The 20,393-nt window shown below is 37.2% G+C and overlaps 1 protein-coding gene across 3 annotated transcripts in view; it reads left to right on the top strand.

Moving 5' to 3' along the window:
• Positions 1-14,894, top strand: part of PRKCI (protein kinase C iota) — a 73,391-nt gene extending 58,497 nt beyond the window's left edge. For all 3 annotated transcript variants that reach the window (XM_047875614.1, XM_047875615.1, XM_047875616.1), the window contains 6 exons: positions 3,509-3,596; positions 4,607-4,732; positions 6,047-6,126; positions 8,492-8,581; positions 8,963-9,078; positions 13,576-14,894. In XM_047875614.1, coding sequence (XP_047731570.1) covers positions 3,509-3,596; positions 4,607-4,732; positions 6,047-6,126; positions 8,492-8,581; positions 8,963-9,078; positions 13,576-13,663 — 588 coding nt within the window. In that variant the 3' untranslated portion in view covers positions 13,664-14,894. The remainder of the gene's footprint in view (positions 1-3,508; positions 3,597-4,606; positions 4,733-6,046; positions 6,127-8,491; positions 8,582-8,962; positions 9,079-13,575) is intronic.
• The last annotated feature ends 5,499 nt before the right edge of the window (positions 14,895-20,393 follow it).

Below are 20,393 nucleotides of genomic sequence, written 5' to 3' on the forward strand. Positions count from 1 at the left end.
GGCATTCTTCTATGTCATTGGTGAGTGTATGCATTGTTATAACTGTTTGTAAAGCAGTTTGGTGGGGATGTATCAGGAATCTTAAAGATATACAGGCACACTCTTTGATTTAGAACTTCTGCCTCTGGGATATTCTTTCTTTACATTTACATCCAAGTTAGTTAGCATATAGTGCAATAATGATTTCAGCAGTAGAATCCAGTGATTCATCCCCTACATATAATGTCCAGTGCTCATCCCAACAAGTGTCTTCCTTAATTCCCCTTGCCCATTCAGCCCACCCCTGACCCAGAACCCCCTCCAGCAACCCTCAGTTTGTTCTCTATATTTAAAAGTCTCTTATCTTTTGTTCCCCTCCCTGTTTTTATATTATTTTTGCTTCCCTTCCCTTATGTTCATCTGTTTTGTATCTTAAATTCCACATATGAGTAAAGTCATACGATAATTGTCTTTCTCTTACCAATTTCACTTAGCACAGTACACTCAAGTTCCATCCATGTTGTTGCAAATGGCAAGATTTCACTGTTTTTGATTGCCGAGTAATACTCCATTGTGTATATATACCACATCTTCTTTATCCATTCATCTGTCAATGGACATTTGGGCTCTTTCCATACTTTGATTATTGTCTATAGTGCTGCTATATTGGGGTGCATGTGTCCCTTCGAAACAGCACACCTGTATCCTTTGGATAAATACCTAGTAGTGCAATTGCTGGGTCATAGGGTAGTTCTATTTTTAATTTTTTGAGGAACCTCCATATTGTTTTCCAAAGTTGCTGCACCAGTTTCCATTCCCACTAGCAGTTCAAAAGGGTTCCTCTTTCTCCACATCCTTGCCAACATCTGTTGTTGTCTGAGTTGTTAATTTTAGCCATTCTGACAGGTATGAGGTGGTATCTCATCATGGTTTTGATTTGTATTTCCCTGATGATGAGTGATGTTGGGCATCTTTTCATGTGTCTGTTAACCATCTGGATGTCTTTTACCCATTTCTTCACTGGACTATTTGTCTTTTGGGTGTTGAGTTTGATAAATTCTTTATAGATTTTGGATACTAACCCTTTGATACGTCATTTGCAAATATCATTTCTGCCTCTGGGATATCCTGAGTAAATTTTTTGGCCTATGAGAAAAGGTTTATGACCAAAATTTTTTTCTTGTAGTTGGTGATAAATATTTTAAATATTTTAAATATTTTAAATAATCTAAATGGCTAGTAAGGAGAATAATTAGGGGAAATTACAGAGTGACCACAAAACATAGCATTATAAAGTCATTTAGAAGATGTTTGCCAAAACTTCATAACAATATAAAATGTTTATAAATAACATTAAATAGAGTTTTAAAGTATGGCATTGTTTCTTGTTTTTATTTTTATTTTTTTAAACTTTTTTTTTTTTTCAATGTTTCTTTATTTTTGAGAGATAGAGCACAAGCAGGGGCAGAGAGAGGGGGAGACACAAAATCCGAAGCGGGCTCCAGGCTCTGAGCTGTCAGCACAGAGCCCGACGTGGGGCTCGAACTCACGGACCGCGAGGTCATGACCTGGCTGAAGTCGGACGCTTAACCGACTGGGCCACCCAGGCACCCCTGGCATTGTCTGTTTCTATATGTGTTGTATGTTCTATTATGTAGCATCATACATTCTGTTTACTTTTACATATTTTTGAGGTTATTATAATGGGCATGCATTACTTAATAAAACTCACAAAAATGAATTGCCTTTTATTTAATTGTAAATTTACTGTTAGCTTGTTTTTAAACTATCTTTTTATTGTTGATATCTTATTTAATTGCCTTGTGGCCAGAAAATGGTCTGAATGATATTAGTTCTTTGAAAATATATTGAGATTTCCTTTGTGACTTAGTATTTGGTCAGTATCCCATATGTACTTTAAAAAGGATATATATAGGGGTGCCTGGGTGGCGCAGTCAGTTAGGCGTCCGACTTCAGCCAGGTCACGATCTCGCGGTCCGTGAGTTCGAGCCCCGCGTCAGGCTCTGGGCTGATGGCTCAGAGCCTGGAGCCTGTTTCTGATTCTGTGTCTCCCTCTCTCTCTGCCCCTCCCCCGTTCATGCTCTGTCTCTCTCTGTCCCAAAAATAAATAAAAAAGGTTGAAAAAAAAAAAATTAAAAAAAAAAAAAGGATATATAATCTCTTTTTTGCATGCAGGGAGTCTATGTCCTTCACACTCTCTCTTTTCTTTCCCCTTTTCTCCTCATGTACACGTAGATTATACATATTTGTATGTATGTATATGTATGTATATACATATTATATGTATGTATACATACGTATATGTATATGTATAATATGTATCTGTATGTACATACATATTATATGTATGTATACATATATGTATATGTATAATATACATATGTATGTATGTTATATGTATATTATACATATACATATATATATTTAGCTTTTGTCAAATCTTTTTCTGCTTACTAATTTTTTTGTCTGTATGATATGTCATTTTCTGATACAGATGTTTTGAAATCACCTGTCATGATTTGGGATTGTATTATCAGTTCAGCCTGCTATATCAATATACTGTAGACTAAGTGGCTTAAAAGACAGACAATTATTTCTCATAGTTCTGGAGACTGGGAAGTTCAAGATCAAAGTGCTAGTAGATCCAGTGTCTGGCGAAGGCACTCTTTATGGTTTTCAGATGCATGAAGGCACTCTTCATGGCTTACAGATGGGTAAAGGCATTCTTCACGGTTTGCAGATGTGTCTTTTTGTTGTATTCTTACATGGCAGGGAGAGAAAGAGGGAGTTCTCTTCCTCTTATAAAGACACTAATCCCATCATAACTAATTACCTCCCAAAGTCTCTGTCTCCCAGTGTTATCACATTAAGTGTTCAACATATGAATGGCAGGGGGGGTGGCATACAAATGCCCATTCCATAGCAGGGATTGTGAAATTCTTCTAATTTGTCTATTTTTACTTTGTGTTTTGAGGCTGTGTTGTTAGGTGCATACAAGTTTGTTATAAATTTTTGGTGATTGTTCCATTTCTCAGTGTGTAGTTTTTCTGTTATACACATTAGTGTCTTCTGCCTTAATTTTTTCCATCTGGTAGCTATTGAAATACAAAGCCAAAAAATTTGTGCCTTAGGAAAAACAACCAACAGTGCTTGTGTTAGCAGGTGGGATTTAAAGTGCTTTTCTTCATAAAATATGATTCCTTTTACTCATATAATTAAAATTTTTATATTAAGTTTTTACCTGAATATAAATTATTTCAAGTACAATTTTTAATTGAACTGTCCACCAACATCTAATGAGGACAGGCTTTCTTTAAGCTATTTAGGGGCAACTCATGATTTTAATAATAAAGACAACTGTACTAGTAATATTTTATTTAAGCTCAATATATTACCTGTAGATGCTGAGCTTATATAACAAATGAAATAAAAGAGATGAATTTAAAAGATAATTTTTGATCTTATTATTTCTTTTCTCTTTTTTCTTTCTTTTTTATTTTTCTAAAAGGAAGGATTACGGCCAGGAGATACAACCAGCACTTTTTGCGGTACTCCCAATTACATTGCTCCTGAAATTTTAAGAGGAGAAGATTATGGTAATAAATAAATAGGTGTTATTTTAGCTAAGTGCTAGATGGGTGGTTAAATGTGGTACCCACTGCATTATAGTACTCTGTAGTATTTAAATACTAATCTTATTAATATAAACTTCCTTGATCCCCTTAAAACCTACATGAAAACCCTAAAATATGAATGAAATAAGAGACAGTGGGACCTTAGCAGTATTTGGGGGTACAGATTTGAATATTTTATTAATGGCAACACTAAAAGTTCTAGGCACTAATCCAAGCAGTTTCCATTATATTAACTAAATTAATCTTCTCAATAATCCTAGGAGGTAAGCATTGTTAATTCCCATTTTACAGAAAGTTTAGATAACTTGCCCGAGGTCATACAGCTAGAAAGTGGCAGAGTAAGGATTTAAACTTTAGCCATGTGACTACAAAGTCATGAACCCCTGGAAGATTGTTCACATTTCCTGGGATATTTCCTCCAGGAATCTGAAAAATGAGGGAGAGATTGACTGCTTGTCAGGAACCAGAGAATATATTTATCTCAAAACATTGGACTTCTTGGGTTCTGGCCCTCTGATTTCAGCAGATGTGAAGGAGGATGGTACTTCTGACAGCCGTTCAGAATCTGATTCCAAGGTCCTTCAAGGATCTTTAATCAACTAGCAGAAGATCAAGTTTCAGACCCACGAAAGTTATTCTCAAATAAAATTTAATTATATCCTCAAAAAAAAAAAAAAAGATACAGACTATGAGTCTGAAATTACAGGCATATTTGGGAGAAGGAACTTAGTGTTTCATTTCCAATATTTTTTCCCCAATATTTTATTTTTAAAGTTATCTTTTAGGTACCTCCCCTTGTTGATAAGTAAAATATTCCTATAATCTTCACTGCCAACCATGATAGTTACAATGCATTTAGAGTTTATTTTTCATTACGTTTAGTTTTTAATTGTACAATGAAATGCATCTCAAGTTACTTTTAAGAATGCAGAATAGATAATTTGTTGCTTCAAAAAATTTCTTTTTTGAAGGTTTCAGTGTCGACTGGTGGGCTCTTGGAGTACTAATGTTTGAGATGATGGCAGGCAGATCTCCATTTGATATTGTTGGAAGCTCGGATAACCCTGATCAAAACACAGAGGATTATCTTTTCCAAGGTAATTTGCGGTATTTTACAGATTCTCTGTGAATAACCTATTCTAGGGTATGAATGAGGATGGCTCAGATTTTTACCTTGAGTAAGAAGAGAATAATTGGACAATATACTTCTTCATTTTTTTTTAATGTTTATTTATTTATTTATTTTTGAGAGAGAGAAGGAGAGTGAGAGAAGGAAGGGCAGAGAGAGGGGGAGACAGAGAATCCCAGGCAGGCTCTGCACTGTCAGCACAGAGCCCAACGTGGGGCTTGCACTCACGAACTGCAAGATCATGACCTGAGCTGAAATCAGGAGTCAGATGCCCAACCAACGGAGCCACCCAGGCACCCCTTCATTTTTTTAAAAATATATCTTCCTACTTCTGTTCCTTCAGTCCCATTTACCAACTACTTTCTCATACTCAGAAATATAACAAAGAAGTTCCTTCAGATTGTATATCACAGAGATTAGAAGAAGGAATCCTGTGGCTAGAGAGGAATATCTTTCCACATGGACCCCGAGGCTGAGTGCATAAGTCCAAGAACAATATGGAGGAAAAAGTGGGGTACCAAGAATATAAGAGGATCAAAAGGTGAAGAAAAGAAGGCCCACAATTGGAAACACAAAGACTCAAACAGAAAAAAAAAAAAAAAAAAACAGACAAGGGATCACCCCCTGCTCCCAACACCCAGTCCAAAGATTTCCATGAAATTCTACATTTAATAATTAAGGCCATCACAGGAAATGAATAGCCGTTTCATGTAACAGAAAATCCAGATGGCCATGGAATATATGAAAAAGCATTCAGCTTCACTAGTAATTAGGGGTTTGCACATTAAAACATTAATGAGCTACTATTTCCTGCCCGTGCATTTGGCAGAAATTTTAAAGTCCGATAATACCAGGGCTGGTGAGGATGTGGATGGAGTAAGTGGAACTCTCATAGACTGCTGGCAAGCAGTGAAAATTGATTTAACAGCTTTGGAGAACAACTTGGCAATGTCTAATAAAATTGAGTATAGTAACATGTACCTCACATTTTGTAGCTATTAACTCATTTAAACCTCATAACAACCCCATGAAGTAGGTATTATTTTTATTCTAATTTTACAGATGAGGAAACCGAGGCACAGTAAGGTAGTCAAAGAATAAAATATGCATGTAAATGATAAGGACAGCATTCAGAGAAGAGGCTCTCTGAGAGGGAAGGAGAGGAGCGAGCCTGAGAAAACTTATTTTTTTCTTCGAGAACGCCCTTAAGTAGCTCATAATAAAAATGTAAAATTGAAGCTATGTAAAAGTGAAATATAATACCACTGTTTTATCTTTCTAGTTATTTTGGAAAAACAAATTCGCATACCACGCTCTCTGTCTGTAAAAGCTGCAAGTGTCCTGAAGAGTTTTCTCAACAAGGTATAAATTGAATGTAAAAATCTTCAGCGGTTTATCTCTGTATAGATGAGACTAAGTAGAGGTTCAGGCAGTGTAATATTCCAAAACACTAGCGTATAATAATTTTTTTTCAGTTAGATCTAGAACTTATCTCTTTACCAAAGAGTATTAGATCCTGAGATGAATTGTCCTTTACATTTTGACAGTGTAAGTCACTGCCAGCTATATATTACATATGGGTTTTTAAATTTTTTTTTTTTCCAACGTTTATTTATTTTTGGGACAGAGGGAGACAGAGCATGAACAGGGAGTGGCAGAGAGAGAGAGAGACACAGAATCGGAAACAGGCTCCAGGCTCTGAGCCATCAGCCCAGAGCCCGACGCGGGGCTCGAACTCACGGACCGCGAGATCGTGACCTGGCTGAAGTCGGACGCTTAACCGACTGCGCCACCCAGGCGCCCCAGATATGGGTTTTTTAATGTAGATGATATATATACCATGTACTCAATTAGGGAAAAATTACATCTTTGGGGATAGCCTCAATCGTACTTACAGCTTTGTTACTCAGTTTTCTTTGGATTATTATTCACAGATCTCTTTCCTTATTGAGCACTTGGGACAGTAGTGTTCTGTACAGATTATCATGTCAAAAGCCCTGTAATCAGATAAAATTCAGAAGAAATGAAATGCTGTCATTGGTTCTTAAAAAATCTGAAGACCATTCAATTCTTCGTTGTGGTCGGTAGGTTAGAAGAGTTTTAGGATCTAAGATTATGATTCTGAATGGCTTTTACTCATAACACTTCTAACACCAAATGTGTAGGTTTTTTTCCACACCAACAACCAATTCTCCACCTCTCTAGACATCAACTTGGTGTATTACAATTCAGTTTATTTCTGATACTAACTACCCAGAATTACCATCAGATTCCAGGGGTTTAAGGGCTCAGTCCCATAAAACTATCTTCACCTCAAGTGCCAGTCATGAGTCATGAGTATTGAGTACCCACATTTCTGTCTGACTTGGCTACAGAGTTGAGCTTCCCACAATTCTCACACCGCAGGTTCAGTAATTCGCTAGAATGGCTCCCAGAACTCAGGAAAATAGTTTACTTGCTATCACTGGTTGGTTATAAAAAAAGATACAAATGAACAACCAGATGAAAAGATACATGGGGTGCAGTCCAAAAGGATCCTGAGCACAGGAGTTTCTGTCCCTGTGGAGTTAGGGTACACACCCTCCGTGTCTCCCAGCATATGGACATATTCACCAACCCAGAAGCTCTCCAAACCCTGTGGTTCAGAGGGCTTTATGGAGGTTCCATTACATTGACACAATTGATTGAATCATTATCCATTGGTAGTTGACCTCCACCCGTCTGAAAATGAGGCTTAAAGTTACAACTCTCTAATCACATGGATGGTTCCTCCGGCAACCAGATCCCATCCTGAGCTATCTACCAGCCCACCAAGAGTCACATTATTAGTATAAACTCAGGTGTAATTGAAAGGGACTTGTGAATAACAAAAGATAATTGGCTCACTCAGGTAATTACTCACTCAGGTTTTAGAAGCTGTGTCAGGGACCTGGGACAGAGACCAGATACGCTTATTGTATCACGGTGATCTTGGCAATCATAAATGTTTTCTTAAATAAATTGTAGGTTAGAAAAAGTAGGTTGATGTGCATTTATCATCTAACGTAAATATAGATAATGATGAATTTTAACAAAATGAGAAATTGAGGCTTTTGAGTACTTTAGATGGAGAAAGATTTAAAATGGAAATCTAAGTATTAGCACGCTGCAAAATGAAGGTGAGAGGTTTTAATGTTCAAAATAAAATGCCTTTTAGTGGAAAGGAAAATGGTAACATGTTCTCATTCACAGTAATGAATAAGCCAAGACTGTTTGTTTGTAAGTTACAGCCCCTTAGTCCAATGGGTCACATAATGGTTGTATCACGGTTATACACAGATTATATTGTTTTGTTGCTGTAATTGGACATAGAGCTTTACAAATGAGCTAAGAACACACTTGTGAAGTTTCGGGGTTTGTATATTTTGACCAGCACAATAACCTGTGCCAAAGAAATAGGTGGATGCTGCTGAGATGATTGTGCTGCTCTCTTTTCCCTCCCCTTTTCCTGTAGCAAGGAGTAGTGACCTATATCCACTATAATCACATGATAGCCGGAGACAGAGCCATGAGGAAATTGTACTCGTCACAAGCTTCAGATACTCATTTAAGTCTAGTGTTGTACTATGATGTAATTTCAGAGATAAAGGTATTATATAATAGACACAAAACCCAGGTCACAAAGAGGATTTATTTATTCTAAAGCATGATATCCATCCAGTTCTTGAAACATTTCTCTCCATCATAGGACCCAAAGGAACGATTGGGTTGTCATCCTCAAACGGGATTTGCTGATATTCAGGGACACCCATTCTTTCGAAATGTTGATTGGGATATGGTACGTAAATTGTCATTGTTTTCTATATTAGGTATCCTTATTATCTTGGGCCAAATTTTATTCTCTTAAAAGAATGTTAAAAAAACAAAACAAATATATCATAGCTTAAGTAACTTAAGCCACACTCTAAAGTGCTTTTTAAAAAGCTTTTAAAACAATAAAAGCTTAGAATATTAATTTAATGGAGCAGGTTGTAATATTAGTAAGGCCTATATCAGCGTTCAGTTTTGTACATTATTTCCATCATTGTGAATACCGTTGAACCACGCCTAAGGACTCGCTGTGATAGGATGTGGAAGCTTCTGAGGGAAGAGGAGAAATGTAGAGGTGGAATTTTTCTAAGAACGTAGGCTTGAGCTGTCATCTAATATGCCTTTCTAGATGGAGCAAAAGCAGGTGGTACCTCCCTTCAAACCAAATATTTCTGGGGAATTCGGTTTGGACAACTTTGATTCTCAGTTTACTAATGAACCTGTCCAGCTCACTCCAGATGACGAGTAAGTAACTCTATAGACTGAAATATTTCTGAAGTTATTTGAAAGTTTCATTTTTAGTGGCTACACGGTGCTTCGTTACCAGATTATAACATAATTGAATCAGCCATTCAGTTATGGGATATTTGAATCTATTACACTTTAATAGTTATAACGACTGCCCTTTTCTACTTTGCCTTACGTGCCTTATCTCTAATTCCCACAACAACATGATAAATCTACTTACTGTCATCTTCCTCTTACAGATGAGGAAACTGAGACCCAGACAGGGCAAGCAGAGTCACACAGCTGTCAGGTGGCAGAGTCAGGATGGAAACCCGTGCTTTTTCCACTGCACTGCACTGCACTGTTTTGAAGATGACTGTCTTTGAGTTCCTGAGTATTACTTTAAGATAGATTCTCAGAGAGGGAATTAGATCAAAGAGTGAAAATTTGTTTTAAGTTTATTTATTTTGAGAGTGCACAAACACGAACAGGAGGATGGGGGGGTGGAGAGAGAGAGAGAGAGAGAGAGAGAGAGAGAGAGAGAGAGAGAATGAATGAATATACCAAGCAGGCTCCACACTGTCAGTGCAGAGCCTGATGTGGGGCTCAAAACTCACAAACTGTGAGATCATGACCTGAGCTGAAATCGAGAGTCGGACACCCAGCTGACCGAGCCACCCAGGTGCCCCTAAAGAGTATGAAATTTTGAAAGCTCTTGATATGTATTGCCAAATTGCTTATTAAAAAGATGACATTAACTTACCAAGTCTAGCCAGCGGTGATCTGACATATTTTTTATGTGTATGTTCATCTTTTAAAAGTATGGTTTAGAATAATTTGGGCATATTTGATTGTTTACCTCTCTTTACAGATTCATTCTGTCATCTCAAGGAGGCCCTTACTCCTTGGCTATATTTTCACTTCTGTCTTGTTCATTCTTACCACATTCCTCATGCAGCTGTTCAAACCGTCTCTACATTTTGGAAGCCTTCAGTCCTACCCCTGCCTTCACCACTTCTAACGGACTAACCTTGCCTTAGCTTGACTGCAAGGATTGAGACCTGCCTGGTGTGAGCTTGCTCTGTTTTCAGCTGTCACAGACCATCTTGCATCTCAGAATTGCTGTCTCTCCCACCTCCTTTTTCTTCTTCCCTATTCTTGGAAGGCTATCCCTCTTTTGCAAGGGGTGCTCCATTTTCCTCTATCTGTTTCCTTAGCTTCTGCCAGGATTTCATTTTGTCAGTTATGTCCATTACTCCACCTTCTTTCTCTTTTCCTGCTGCTCTTCTTCTATTTATGAACATGCTCAGATATCCTAATTTGCCCCCTGGACCTTAGCACATCTTTAAACCACCATATTTTCTTCCCTCATTTTCTTTTCAAGATAATTACTCGATGCTCATGGTAAAAGAAAAATAAATAAGCAGTGTCTCCATCAAACTCCTTCAGAGTAGTCAACATTGATTGTCTTGTACTTGTCTCACTATGTGCACTTTAACTCTTTACAATTTAACCTGCTTCTTCGGCTTTTGACGGTTGAGTTGATTTGTCAATTTCTGATTTTCGTTTAATGTTTATTCATTTTTTGAGAGAGGGAGAGGCAGAGGCAGAGAGAGAGGGAGACACAACATCCGAAGCAAGCTCCAGACTCCGAGCTGTCGGCACAGAGCCCGCCCGATACAGGGCTTGAACTTACGGACTGTGAGATCATGACCTGAGCTGCAGTCAGACCCTTAACCGACTGAGCCATCCGGGCGCCCCTGTTGATTTCTGATTTTTAAAGCGTGTTTTGATCAGTCCTCATCTCCCCTGATGTCTGTGAAGCATTTGGCACTCATGGCCTTGCTTTGTTGGGCGCTACCCATCCTGGTCTGCTTCATCTCTGTGACCACTTTTTCCCCTGTCCCCTCAAGACTGAGATGTTGCACAGTTCTGTTCGTAACAGCTGCCTTTTTGCTATATGCACTTTGTTCCTTGGAGATTTCGGCCAGCCCCACATCACTGATACCAGCTATTTAAATCACACCCAGCTAAATTGGCAAACGGTTTTTGAGCAAAGGGCCCTGTGCTAAGTACTGGGCATTAAAGACGATTAAGATGTAGGCCAGTCTCGTAAAAAAGCTTACTGTCTACCAAAGGAGAGAGTAATGTACGAAAGTCATTATTCTGACAGTGTCATGTATTAAAAAGAACACTAGATTTAATCAAAAGATAGGAATTTGAATCCTGACCTCACCTCTTACCAACTGAGTAACCTGGGTTCAAATTTCATAACTTCTCTGTGCCTATTTCTTCTCTTACTGCCTACCTCAGAAGGCTGCTGTGAAGAATAAATGAGCCATAGTTCCTAAAGCACCCCCCACCTGGTATCTCTCCTGAACTGCATTTCTATCTGCTTGTTTAAACATCTTCCCTGGTTTGTCAGACAAGCACCTCAGACATACGAAATCTGAAATAAAGGTAATGACTTCTTGGGGCGCCTGGCTGGTTCATTCAGGGGAGCATGCGACTCTTGATCTCAGGGTCGTGAGTTCGAGCCCCACATCGGGTGTAGAAATTACTTTTAAAAAAGGAAAGAAAAGAAAAGAAAAATGACTCTTTATGGTCTCTTTTTCTGTTGTTCTCAATCGGTTCCTTATTTTTATTTACTTTTTCGTGCTCATTATGCCATCGTGTGTTCCTGCATTCAGATCCAAAATGTCCATGATTATTGACGCTTCCTTTTCCTTAACAAACGATAATGTGTTCAGCTGCCAATTCCTTGTCTGTTCTTTCTTTACTTCATCACTTGTGTCAGATCCTTCGTTTTCGTTCCCATTGTCGTCAGCCCCATTCACACCTCTTTCAAATCATGCGTAGAATATTACACCATCCTCCTGATCGGGCTCATCCTTTGCTTTGCAACCCATCCTGTACATCTCCTGCAGTAGCACTACCAGTTTTTTAACCCCCTTTGTCAGAAGCCTCCAGTAACCTCCTCCTTGTCTAGAAGATAAAACCTGTCATCTCAGCCATCAGTCACGGCCTTCTACCCTCTCCTCCCACCCGACTCTCCAGCCCTCTCTCACTGTGCTCCAACACAAATGCTGTGTTCTGACCAGTCTCCATTACTCCACATCCCCGGATAGTGTGCTGTTACCTTTGCTCATGCTGTTCCCTCTGTATGTGTCCTTCATTTTTACATACTGGAATCTTCTCCATCTTGCTGAGCTACCTCAAATGCAACCAGGTCTTTGATGAATAAAGGTGAAACTCCTTCATTTTTACATACTGGAATCTTCTCCATCTTGCTGAACTACCTCAAATGCAACCAGGTCTTTGACGAGTAAAGGTGAAACTCCCTACTCTAGTAAGCATTACTGGCTTCCTTTAACTGGCCATTACCTTCCTCCCAGATCATCTACCTTTGACATGCTTCTGTTCCTGTGCTTTCAACTCCAGTAAATTACTTGGCGCTTTCCCAGACCTAACATAGTCTTTCATAATTCTGTTCAGTAAGTGGTTGTGGAATGAATGCTGGCTTTCTCAGTTTCTGGAACTAGAAGTCACCCTTCTCATTAGAACTGTGCTTAGATCAAGACTTAGCTGTCCCGGGGCACCTGGGTGGCTCAGTCGGTTAAGCCTCCGACTTCAGCTCAGGTCACGATCTCACGGTCCGTGAGTTCGAGCCCCGCGTCGGGCTCTGGCCTGATGGCTCAGAGCCTGGAGCCTGCTTCCAGTTCTGTGTCTCCCTCTCTCTCTGCCCCTCCCCCGTTCATGCTCTGTCTCTCTCTGTCTCAAAAATAAAAATAAAAACGTTAAAAAAAAAAAAAAGACTTAGCTGTCCCATATGAAACTTAGCAGGTACTGCTTTCCCTTGTAGCTTTTCTTTATATGGGATACCTTCCCTCCTCGAAGGAAGGGACTGTATCCTGTGTAACTTTGCTCTGCAGTATGATGTGTGCATTTAAGTATTCAAATATTCATTGGTATTACTCTTACTGCATATTAAATTAGAAACCCAGTATAACAGAATGCCAACATCTCTATACCCTATGACCCATGACCTCCCTGTGGTGTCTTCTCCTTATTCTAGGTCTTTCTATGTACTTGTCCCTATTGCCTTTTCCTTTTGGCTAACTTCTTCTGGGCCTTCTTGTCACCATCTTCCTGTTGAGGTGACTACTAAATTGAATGCTAATTCAGACCTGGATGTTCGCCTCTAAGTGTGAGTGTTGTTCAGGTCAAAAGTTAAGATTAACCAGAATTGTGACAATTTGTGACTTTTAATTTCTAGCCTTCAATTTTGGACTACCTTTTAGTTCTAAACCTGCTTACAGGATTGTTAGTCTTTTATTTTCAGTACTCTTGATTCTTCTAGAAGATGTTTTGGGATTAATCTAAATACCTGTAGATTTCTTCCCCCATAATTTATACAAATTAGCCTTATTTTTTGTTTTTAATTTTCGCTTACCATTTAAATAAAAAGTTGAAGAAATCTAGATTATGAAAATTAATTTATTTTTCTTTCAACAGTGACATTGTGAGGAAGATTGATCAGTCTGAATTTGAAGGTTTTGAGTACATCAATCCTCTCTTGATGTCTGCAGAAGAATGTGTCTGATCCTCATTTTCCAACTGTGCATTTTGCTTGTGTTGCCATTTAATGCATGAATAAACTCGTTACCAGCCTGGATACAATGAACCATTTTATATTTCTTACCTACAAAAAAAGCATTCAGTATCTTCTATTGTTGGCTGTAAGAGTCAATTATTACATCTAACTATGAAAAAGAAAATGACACTAGTTTCCAGACGGTCGTGTCAACATTCAGTTATACTGGTAATCCAGCAGCCTACTGATGAGTAATGAAGTTGTCCTTTTTGTTTAAAGGAAATACTTAACCACCGCGTTTAAGGCACATGATGGGATTGTGTCATAAACCTACTGTGATTTTTGTCATTCTTCATTTAGTCCTTAAAGTTTTAAATTTTGGAATAGAAGAGTAATTCAAAATATAGCAACTTATGTTACCTATTACTTTCTGAGTTCTTTGTGTTTAAAAATTCAGCTGTAAGTTTTATTGCCTTGGATAATTAAGTTATTGATTTTTAAGGCAACAGTTATTAAATTGGTAGTAAAGGATGTCACTTGCTTAGAATTAGGGAATACAAGTTCTCCTTGAGGAAAAAAAAAAAAAAAAACCAGGCACATTTTATTAAGTATTAGATTCTAAATCATTAGCTATTTTTGAAAAACTGATGAGTGATTTCTTAGGATAGGGGTGTAAGCTTCTGAGCTTATCCCTTTAGCCAGAACTTTAACTGGAATGTTAGTAACTGTCATTCAAAGAACCAGGATGCATTTGAATGGAGCATTTCTCAGTATATAGAAAGGGAGAAAAATAGAAATTAAAAATGTTTTAAATTAAAAAAAAAAAAAAAAACAAAACACACCAGAAAAGTGCAATGGTAATCCCACAGTGACTTTTTATGGTTTTAGATAACAAGGAAGCACTCCTTATCAAACTTGTAAAAGCATTCCATTATCCAGTAGAGACAGAACGTATGCAATTTTTTCCTTATAACTTAATATACATAAAAAGTATTTTATCTTCCAAATAGTGTCTTAACCTTACTCATTTATTCACCAAAACCACATTATCCATACTTTTGGACCCTGTTTATAGTATGGAGTCTTCAGTGAAATTAAAAAAGGTCAACATGAATAAATATTCAGAACACAGACATACATATTCCACAAGTTCCAGCTCCTTAAATGAGTTTTTGTTAAGTGGGTAACACATATAATCAGAGTGGAATACATTTCAGGGGCAGAGTTCTTCAGATTATTTTTTATTAATACTAGTGTTTAGCAATTTATTATTTAAAGGGATGCCTGTGATAGCATCCGTTTATTTTGAATATTTTTTTAATGTTTATTTTTGAGAGAGAGCTTGTGAGTGGGGTAGGGGCAGGGGGGTTACAGAGAATCTGAAATGGGCACTGTGCTGACAGCAGGCGAGCCTGCTATGGGGCTCGATTGAACTCACCCAACTGTGAGATCACAACCTGAGCTTAGGATGAATGCTCAATCAACTGAGCCACCCAGGTGCCGTGCCCCTAAATATTTTTTTAATGAAAAGGGATGTAAAAAGTAACAATAATCATCTAAATTACTCACAATTGTCCAATCTTAGTAAAATTTAATTTGGGGGGAAGCTATCTAGTCTTAAATTTATAATGATTTAAAATTTATAGGCATCTAATAATTAATTGTTTTTTTTGGATGCTACCTTTTATTTGAAATGTAATTTTTCTGAAGTTTCCGACCATGTACTCATTTTTCTTCAAATGACCAAATCTGAAAGCAATGAAAACCTCAAAGGAAAAAGTTTATATACATTCCCATGTTTATGTAAGAAGTATGTATGTTTTTCTTAATACCTAAAACTTGTTTTAAAAAAGCAGTGTTCACTTCAAATCATAAACTTATAGAAAATTCTGACATGTCAGAAATATGTTTATGACCTTGCTTTTAAGTGGTACTGTCTCCCCTAGGGCATTAGTTCCCAAATTTTAGAATGGGGAACGATCGCCTGGGACATTTGTTTAAAATGCATATTGCTGGGCCCACCTTAGAATTCTGTTGGGTCTTTGGGCCTTATTTTAAGAAACACTTTCTTTGAGTTATTCTTTTATTTTGGCTGTAGTTATATATTAGAATATTCATGACAAGTTTTGAGAAAGGGGTAGGCAATGAATTACTATCTTATCTACAATTTTAAATAAACTTTGAATGACTTCTTCAAGTTAGATCTCTCTTCCCCAAAAAAATCCTACCCATTTTCTATCAATAATGTTACAAATGATGAACATTTTTCTGTGATGAGGTTTTAACCATTATTCAGGGTGGTCTTTTGTGTTTAAAAAAATTTTTTTTAACTAATAACATTTACTGTGTATATTTTATACAGAATTGCATTACAAATATGTTTTTAACTGTGTTCTGTTTTTTGTAGTTTTTAAGTGCCATGCGAGTTGTTTTTATATTATATAGAAGTTCTCTCAAAATACTCAGCGGGAATAAGGCAGTTGACAGAATGGTTGGAATTTTGGTGTTCTAAGAAAAAATTTATATTCCATAAGCATGTATGTGGTCAGCTCATTTTATGTGAATGCAGCCTGAATTAGATATCAGGTATTATACTTGTTTAGTACCTGTACATTTACTTTTTAAATTCTGTTTTGTTTTGGTTTATGTCCTACAGAATACTGCCTTGATCATCATAATATCTGTATTTGTGTACCGTTTTTTTTTTTTTTTACTTTAAAATCTTTAAATAAAATGTTTAATATTCATCAAGATTGGAACATGTTTAATATGTAGCATATCAAATTTGTGTAAGAACAGGGGTGTATCAAAATTTGTTCAGGAAGAAAAGTGAAAATTTTAGAGTGTGGAATTTTCCTGTACTTACAGCAGCATTTTGGTAGTACTAATGCCCTATTGCAGACATTCATCCATAAAATACTGTTCAGTGTGTTTTCAAACTTGCCCTTCTATGTATCCCTTCTATTAGAAAACAAATTAGTAAGAAATCAGCTGAACATAGTTTTAACCAGTTTTAAAACTAAAGCAAATTTAAACAGATTCAGAACAGGTTATTCCCAAATTATTTTGTACAGTGATCTAAAGTTCCAGACCTTCTTGTTTCTCCGTTGTAGCTGGTGTCCATATATAACAAGCATGAGCCTGGCACTCCACACTTACAAACCTCTTTACCGTAACTTAATGCCTTCTTACCTTCACGAGGAGAATGAAATCTTAAGTGCCTTTACTTTTTTCCTCCGTGCACTTGTCAGAGAGCTAGGGCGTATATATATTAAAACCACCAAAGACGGATCTCTGTCTGACCATTTTATTTTATTAAAGACTTTTTAAAAATGTTTATTGATTTTGTGAGAGAATCCCAAATAGGCTCCATGCTGTCAGTGCAGAGCCCCACGTAGTGCTTGATCTGAAGAACCATGAGGTCATGACCTGAGCTGAAATTAAGAGTCAGATGCTTAGCAGGCTGAGCCACCCAGGTGCTGCTTAAAGATTTTATTTTAAAGAAAACCAAAGCTGGAGGCATCACAATCCCAGACTTCAAGATGTATTACAAAGCTGTAATCATCAAGACGGTATGGTACGGGCACAAAAACAAGACACTCAGATCGATGGAACAGAATAGAAAACCCAGAAATAGACCCACAAATGTATGGCTAACTAATCTTTGACAAAGCAGAAAAGAATATCCAATGGAATAAAGACAGTCTCTTCAGCAAATGGTGCTGGGAAAACCAGACAGCGACATGCAGGCAAATGAACTCGGGCCGCTTGATTACATCAGGCACAAAAATAAACTCAAAATGGATGAAAGACCTAAATGTAGATAGGAAGCCATCAAAATCCTAGAGGAGAAAGCAGGCAAAAACCTCTTTGACTTCAGCCTCAACAACTTCTTGCTCAACACGTCTCTGGAGACAAGGGAAACAAAAGCAAAAATGAACTATTGGGATCTCATCAAAATAAAAACTTCTGCACAGCGAAAGAACCAAATCAAACCTAAAAGGCAGCCAATGGAATGGGAGGAGATACTTGCAAATGACATATCAGATAAAGGGTTAGTATCCAAAATCTATAAAGAACTTACCAAACTCAACACCCCAAAAACAATCCAGTGAATAAATGGGCAAAAGACACGAATAGACTTTTCCAAAGAAGACATCCAGATGGCTAACCGGCACACGAAAAAATGTTTAACGTCACTCGTCATCAGGGAAATACAAATCAAAACCACAATGAGATACCACCTGACACCAGTCAGAATGGCAAACATTAACAACTCAGGCAACAACAGGTGTTGGTGGGGATGTGGAAAAAGATGTTTTTTGCACTGCTGGTGGGAATGCAAACTGGTGCAGCCACTCTGGAAAACAGTATAGAGGTTCCTCAAAAAATTAAAAATAGAACTACCCTACGACCCAGCAATTGCACAACTAGGTATTTATCCAAGGGATACAGGTGTGCTGTTTCAAAGGGACATGTGCATTCCAATGTTTATAGCAGCACCATCAACAATAGCCAAAGTATGGAAAGAACCCAAATGTCCATAGGTGGATGAATGGATAAAGAAGATGTGGTATATATATATAATGGAGTATCACTTGGCAATCAAAAAGAATGAAATCTTGCCATTTGCAACTACGTGGATGGAACTAGAGGGCATTATGCTAAGCAAAATTCATCAAAGACAAATATCAAATGACTTCACTCATATGAGGACTTTAAGATACAAAACAGATGAACATAAGGGAAGGGAAGCAAAAAAATACAAAGACGGGGGGTACAAAACATAAGACACTCTTAAATATGGAGAACAGAGGGTTGCTGGAGGGTTTGTGGGAGGGGGTATGGGCTAAGTGGGTAAGGGTCATTAAAGAATCTACTCCCGAAATCATAGTTGCACTATATGCTGACTAACTTGGATGTAAATTTTTTTAAAAATTAATTGATTTAAAAATAAAACCCAAATTAAAAACAATACTTTGAAGTTATCTCTACACCCAACGTAGGGCTCAGATTTACAACCCTGATATAAAGAGTCACGTGCTTTACCAGCTGAGCTAGACTGGCTTCCCGTGTGTCTTATTATTTTATCCTAATTTCAATTCTTGCTCAAAATGGAGTATAGGCAATATTAACAAAGCTCTGTTCAGGGTAACCTCTATACCAAATCACAAATATGGTTGTTTTCTTTGAGTTAGTAAAATCCCAAAACAGAGTCCAAAGAGGAGTTCGAAGCTTTAGGGAAATGGTTCACTAAGACAGTCACGAGGGCAACCGGTTTCTTCCTGAAAGTTAAAGCCAATCTCCAACCATTAAAATTCAGCAGCTTGGTTTCTGAACAACACCCAATACCGAGTCATTTGGTGTATTGATGGCCTGTCTCCCTTCGCAGATTAGCCTTAGCCCTTAAGGGACCAGTTAAGGCCCAGATAGTCTGAGTAGTTTGTATCCATAGTTTATCGTTCCAGAATATACTGGATTTGTTATGCATGGTGCTAAATAAGACAATCTCTGCCCTTGACCTTCAAGACAAGGAATGGACATACTGAGAAGATATTCATATTTACAGCAAATAGTCCAGTTATAGGAGCCAAATAAATGCAGTAAAATATACATTATATGGTCATGATAGTTTATCAGCCTCACCAATGAAACTTGCATGAGTTTTGACATTCATATGTAATTTATGCTAGACATTTTTCAGATTTATGGTAGATAAAGCTTTCAGAATTCATATATACACAGTAAGAATTCATATATATACACATATTCTTTTGTATATTTATATTTGATTGTTTTTGGCTTTTGTGCCCAGAAATATGAATGGGAATGGGAGAGAAAATTGTTAGATGCTTCTGCTTAGATTAGGTTTTGTACAATTCATCTCTGAAATTTATGGTTAAAATGAATCCAGTTCAGAATTTGAGAGTGATTTTTGGCAGTACAGTTTACCTTCATGTAGCAATTTGTGCCTTACTGGCATTAACACTATTTTTACTGTAATTATTATTCCTGATGTATTTATTGAATAAAATGAAATTATAATTTTTCCAAGAGTTAAGTATTTGGTGTGATCTTTTATAGGATGTCTGAAATTTAAAACCCATGCCAGATGGATTTGAGAATTTGAGAGAGCTTTATCTTTTCATTGACAGTTTAGCTGATCAGAAGCAAATTCTGATTGTGTAGGAAAACCCGTTAGAAAAGAGAAAAGAAAGAGCCAGTTGAAAAGCTCTAGCAAAATCCTTGAAAAATTAGATGCTTTGTTTTTCCCATAAAAGGCAAGTTCTGGGTTTCTAGAGGTAGTGCCGCATAACGACATTTAAAACTTACATGATATAAACTATCTGCGATGTGGGTGGTTATACTTGGTGACTTTTTACATTATTCATAATATAGGGGAAAATCAGGTAAAGGTAGTTAAGTACAGGAACCTATTTTAACTCACATTTTGTGGCCTTTTACAGAACATTCTCTTTTCTAAGTGAAATTTGTTACTAGGAACTCCAGATTTTTATTTAAAAGTCAGGTTTTAAAATTTAAGGGTCATAAAAGGATGTGCATTTGTGAACAGTTTGAAAGTTTGAAACAATATTTTAATGAGGAAATCTAAGTCACTGTGGCAGACTTGATGTTTTGCTAAATTATTCTTACTTTCTGGATGTTTACATTTTTAATTATATTTATTGGAGGCGTTACAATGTGTCTAGCACTCTACTGATTCGGCAGAGTTTAGAAA

Source organism: Prionailurus viverrinus, chromosome C2 (genome assembly GCF_022837055.1).
Source record: "Prionailurus viverrinus isolate Anna chromosome C2, UM_Priviv_1.0, whole genome shotgun sequence".
NCBI classification, from domain to species: Eukaryota; Metazoa; Chordata; class Mammalia; order Carnivora; family Felidae; genus Prionailurus; species Prionailurus viverrinus.